Raw genomic sequence first — 5,473 nt, 5'->3', positions numbered from 1 at the left:
GCCCAGAAGGGCTATAAACAGGAAAAAAAAAAGAAAAAAGCGAACCACAGCTGAATAGGCAGTGTGGTTTTGGGGTTTCCCTCTCCTCCCCCAAAAAGTTCGAGTGTAAAAGGTGCAAAAGGAAAACAGATCATAGAAACAGGAATAGTGAGACAAGGGAGGAAAACCAGCTATAAAGAATTAGGAGTCACTTTCTGACATGGTTTGCACAGAGAAAGGAAGTCTTTCTTCATTAACAGAGAAGAAGAAATAGTTATCACACAAAGCTTTGGAGGAATTCATTGAGTTTATGAACAAAAATTCAACAGCCAGGAACTGAGGATGTAGGTTCACTGTTACTTGAAGTATTAAACAGTATAGCTGCCACCTTCATTCTGGAATAACCACCGAATTTCCTTCATGGAGTAGGAAAAGAGTCTGTTTTCAGAATCTAATTGTTATGCACCGCATTACCATGCATACCACCTTGATTTGTTTCCCACTACCACCCCAGAAAAAACCTGTTTTCCAAAACAAAAGCCACAAGCAAGTTTCAGACAAAATATATATATTTTAAAAAATCTTTACAATAAGTCAGGAAACATAGGAGCTTGCACACAGTTTATTATAATAACTCAGTTCTCAGCTCCCTACAGTTCAGATAACCCTGGTGACAGTGTTTACAGCTTCTAATTTTTGCTTTCATAACTTTGAAGCAAACAATACATTTGAGTGTATTTTACTCTGTGCAAATAAGACAACTTTTGGAATCCTTCAGAAGAAATATCCAAGTTTCTGTTTGTGAGGTCCTTTGTTTCTCAAAGATGATTTATGAGAGTTTTTGTTTTAAGATAAAGTGCTCCTGTCCAGCAGAACCCAAAGGCCTTCTTCTAGAGTTCAGAGAGCAAGTTCAGCTCAGATTAAAAAATAATTGGTCATACAAATTCCAGCTTCCCATGTCCGCTGTACATTCCCCAGTGGACTAGCGAAAGAATTTTATCATTGCTGAGGTCTGAATGTCTCATTTTATCACAGGTCATGCAGCAGTTCTCGTGACCAGTCACAGGCACCATGCATTCCAAGTCCAATTTTGCCACCTGCCCTTTTTTCGAATGATGTCCATGAAAACTATAGTGCAAACGGGAGAGCATTTGCTGTCGTTGATCTTGCAGTCTCTTGTTTTCACTCCTGAGCATCCTCAAGGCCAGCATGATAAGGAGCACCAAGATCAGTCCACCAGCTATAGGAACAGCAATTACAGCTGCCCTGAACCATAACTCTTTTGAAGAAGTCAATTCCTGCACCTTGGTGATGAGATTCCTGCTGCTGTCATGTTGGTATCTGCTCCCTTGTCCTGAAAAGGGGAAAGATGTGAAGCTTATTTCAGGATTTATATACACTGGTTTACATACAAGCAACTCCCCTAAATCCCACACTGACAAGTTTAAGGAGCAACAGCTACACTGCAGTATCTACAGAAAATATTCCTGGTAAAGAAAAAAAGATGAGTTTCTAAGGTGGTTTATAACATGGAATTTCTTACTCCAAGAGTTGATTTCACAGTGAAAATCACTGCCACTGATTCTTAGAAGCAATGTCAGAAGTTGGCAAGGGAGACTTCCAATACTAATGCAGATAAAAAAAAGCTAATTGGCCGAGATGCTCCCCTGCATCCAGCCACCCACTCCTCCCTCTGGTGTCTCTACTTACATTAACAACTAAATCAATAACAGCAGACACACAAGGGTTAGCCTGTCACCAGCCTGATGGCCAGAAGAGAGATTTCACTGAAGCTTTATTGCCCTACCTGAAGTATCACCCCTGGAAGGAGACAAAACATCATGTAGTCCTCTGTAATTGCACATATCTTCATGACAGCATTCCAATGTGGACATGGTGGTGGTGCCAGAGTGGTTTTGTGCTTGTTTGGCTTGGCAGATATCAGCTGTGCTTGCAATAGAGTCCAAGCAGCCATGAGTAAGCGGGGAATGTGTATTCTGAGGATCAAGCAGTCTGGAGAAGCAGGCACTAAGCTCAGATTTGCACATATAGCCAGTTGCAACACAGTGTGCAGCATCACAGTAGCATCTGATCTCACCTAAAAAAAAAATAAAAAATGGTGTAAGACAGGTAAGAATTTGGTCCCCTAAGGACATCTCACTAGATATTCTTATTAGCCACAAGGATCACACAACCAAACTCAGTGCCAGTTTTGAGGTACACCCAGAGACTGTAGATCCACAAGAGCCGGGGTTGTTTCCTTCCCATCACTGTACAGTGCCTACCTCCTCGTAACCTTAATCCCTGCAAGTGCCTTGGGGCACTCGCTTTAATTACTAGAACCACAGTCCTTTGAATTAAAGCAAAAGCATTTCACTAAAACAGGGACTTGGGGGAGAGTTGGGGCGGGGATGTTACAGTGGCTTTTTTTTCGAAGATAAATAACTAACAAGACCATTTTACAGCTACTTCCACTTGCTGTCAGCAGTTGCATTTAACCACATTTAAAGCGAAATCCCAGTTCTAAAAGCAACACACACCTTCAGTCCTAGAAGAAAGCCACATCTATGTTTTAACCATTACTCCAGGAACAGCATTCTATTTTTATAAAAGTAATATGTTTTTTAACCGGGTATAAGCACACAACAAAAATACTAGGTTTAAATATTTATGTGACAAATGAAAAAAAAATCGGAACTGCTGAATTCTTTATTACCTCTCAATACTGTGCCAAAATTTAACAGGTTTAGCTAACACCTTATAAAGCTATTAGCTAGAACCATTACCATCCAAGTCTCCCAGTCAGGAAGGTTTTTACTGTGTGAAACTGAGCAACTATTTGTAATTTCTCCAGAAAGAAAGAAATTCTTTAAGTAGTTGTTCATGCAAAACGGCTTTTTTATCAGTATTATTTAAAAAAAAAAAGGTTCCAGTTATTCTGTTTACAGTTATTCTTTTCAGAGGCAATGTCTCTCAACTCAAATTTAAAGTCATTAAATGGGGTGAAATTGCAAGGCTAAAAGCTCCCCCTTTCCTCTCTCCAATTTCACATGCAATCCAACATGCAGTCAAAAAGGGGAAACACTTGGATTGAAAATCCTCTACCGGCTCTATGAAAAAATCTCAGGAAACCTCAAAAATTTCTGAAGGAAGCGATAAAAAGGTTCCCTTCATAAAACTCTTCATTTTGTGCTCTCCAAACTGCTCTGGTATGAATTAAACATGTCCTGTGCTGTAGTGAAAACTTATTCTTTCTAGGCAAGTTGCAACTCAAACATAATTCAATGTGCCATCGAGCCAAGGTTTAAGAGGAAGCCAGATTTTGGAGTCATCCTCGGAAGAATGGACTTAAAACTACTTCTGATGTGCCTGTTGTACGTGCCATTACAGTGGCACCAAGGCTTTTAAAGTCGATCAAATTGTCAGATTTCTTCCTTCTACTGTGTGCGTTTCAAAAATCAAACTACAGGTTTCCTAGCTACCACCCCTTCTTATGGTGCTCCTTACCACCTATACCTAAAAAAAATTGTTCTGCAAGATGTTAAAAATCATCCCAACCAAGTTAGCTTCCCCTCATTGGGCCACTTTAATACTTTCTCCAAAATGCTACTGCAGGCTCCAGGCCTTGAAGTTCCCGCTGCTCTTTAATAACTCTGCTTAATAGAAGCCAAATGATGGAGTGTCTCACTGTCTCCAGTCCAATTCCCTTGGGCTTTTAGACTAAGTAACCTAATTTTTCATGAATTCACACTCACTGTCATCCAGCACGTTACAGAAAAAAAGACTCAATCATTTTCTAAGCATTCCATATGAGGTCTTCCCCCTACCCTCTCTGAGAAAAATACTCTTCATCATTTTCTCACTTTATGAGAGTTAAAAGTAAGATGCAAACATGGCACAGTACCAGAGCTGACAGTCCTTTCATGAGTCTCAGCATAGCATGGGAGTAAAGTGAAACAATACACATATTTTCATTTTAACTGCTTATACAATCACGTTTAAAAATCTATGTTTTATTGACTTAAAACAATCTTACGAACAAGATCTGACAGGCTAGTCATCAGGCTAATTCAACTGCTTTTTAATTAAAGCCACGTTTTCAGTGAAACAGAATGGACTTTGTATTACTGTATTAAAACTGTATTTCTGTCAATTCATAAAGTTTCTTCCTGTTCTATGCAAAAGGCCAGAAAGGGTATTTAGTATTTTGAAACAGTGAACAATGCCCTTCTGTTCCCTCCTCTTTCTTGTTACTGTATGTAGCTATTAAAGAAAAATGTCTGCTTTTAGTCAAGATGGCTACAGGAGAGACTGCAGGCTTCTCTTAAAGCTTTTGAAGTCAACAGCAGCCAGAAGTCTGTGATCCCCTAATTATATCATTATCAGGCACATAGTTTCAGTATCTGCGACTTCACATCACTCAGTCACTCCCTGTTCTGCCCGCTTTGATGGGGCCAGCAGGCTCCCCCCTGCACGCTGCAAGGCTGTTATTTAGGGTTAATTACAGCCTTCCTTCCAAAATAAATAAATACCGTCGCACATCACCACCGTGCTAACTTATCCCTTAACCTCCTCCCCGGAGCATGGCGATTACCGGCAGCCAGCGGGTCGCCTCTGCCCCGGGAGGGCGCTCCCCGGGCGGCCAGACCACAGACCACAGAGCCCCCACAGCCCCCACGACCACAGAGCCCCGGCGGGCGGCGACGGGGCCGGGCGCGGTCGCCCCTCCGCTGCCGCCGGGACACCCGCGGGGCCGCGCCCGGACTGACCGGCACCGGCGGCCAGGTGGGAAGGGAGGGCAAGGGAGGGACGGGGCGGCAGGCGCAGACCCGGCGGCACCCGCCGCCAGCACCGGCTCGGCGAGGGGCTCCCGAGACAGCGCCGGCCCGGCTGCCCTCGGGCAGCAGCAGCCCCCCGGGCACCCCGCTCCCCCCGGTGCGGCCTCCTCACCCCCTCACCTCTGGTGAGCAGGACGGCCATGGCGCACAGCTCCAGTTGCAGCCAGATGAAGATGTAGCTGGAATGGCGATCCATTTACCCGGCGCCGCTCGCCGCAGCCCGCAGCGCAGGCACGGCCGAGCCGCCGCCCGCCTCTGCCCCGCCGGAGCGTCGAGGAGCCGCTCGCCCGCGGGCAGAGCCGTGGCGCGGCCACCGCTGCGGCGGCGGGCCGGGGGAACGGCCGCGGCTCTCTGCCTTCCCTCGCCCTCCCCTCGCCGCTCCGGCCCGGTCCGCAGGAGCGGCAGCGCTGGGAGCTGCCGGCGCGCCAGCTACGCCAGCCAGCGCTGCCTCACTGACACAGCGGCGCCGCCGCCCGCCCTGTAAATACGGCCGGGCCGGGCGCGAGCCGCCCCGCCCCCTGCCCCGCCTCCCCTCCCCATTGGCTACACATCCCGGGGGTGGGCGGGGAGATCGGCGGGCAGGACCGCCCGGCACCTCCCCATTGGCTGCGCCGCTCGGAGGTGGGCGGGAATCCCCTCGCCCCGCCCCGCCCGCC

General features: G+C 46.4%; 1 protein-coding gene across 1 annotated transcript; it reads right to left on the bottom strand.

Moving 5' to 3' along the window:
* Positions 1 to 530: 530 nt before the first annotated feature.
* On the bottom strand, positions 531 to 5,274 carry BAMBI (BMP and activin membrane bound inhibitor). The gene is made up of 3 exons (XM_027686969.1): positions 4,938 to 5,274; positions 1,787 to 2,077; positions 531 to 1,333 (listed from the first exon to the last, which is right to left on the bottom strand). Exons 1-3 carry the CDS (start codon positions 5,011 to 5,013, stop codon positions 915 to 917), a joined length of 786 nt encoding a protein of 261 aa, XP_027542770.1. The 5' UTR covers positions 5,014 to 5,274; the 3' UTR covers positions 531 to 914.
* Between the last annotated feature and the right edge of the window lie 199 nt (positions 5,275 to 5,473).

The sequence above is a fragment of the Neopelma chrysocephalum genome, unplaced genomic scaffold (genome assembly GCF_003984885.1).
Source record: "Neopelma chrysocephalum unplaced genomic scaffold, ASM398488v2 Primary Assembly neopelma1_72, whole genome shotgun sequence".
NCBI lineage: Eukaryota > Metazoa > Chordata > Aves > Passeriformes > Pipridae > Neopelma > Neopelma chrysocephalum.
Note: the sequence above shows the minus strand (reverse complement) of the source record. Positions and strands in the feature narration are given on the sequence as shown.

Coding starts and splice junctions, on each gene's coding strand:
- BAMBI (XM_027686969.1), bottom strand. CDS start 5,013: ATGGATCGCCATTCCAGCTACATCTTCATCTGGCTGCAACTGGAGCTG. Junction 2,078..4,937: donor GGCCGTCCTGCTCACCAGAG/GTGAGGGGGTGA, acceptor TTTTTTTTTTAG/GTGAGATCAGATGCTACTGT. Junction 1,334..1,786: donor TTCCAGGGGTGATACTTCAG/GTAGGGCAATAA, acceptor TCCCCTTTTCAG/GACAAGGGAGCAGATACCAA.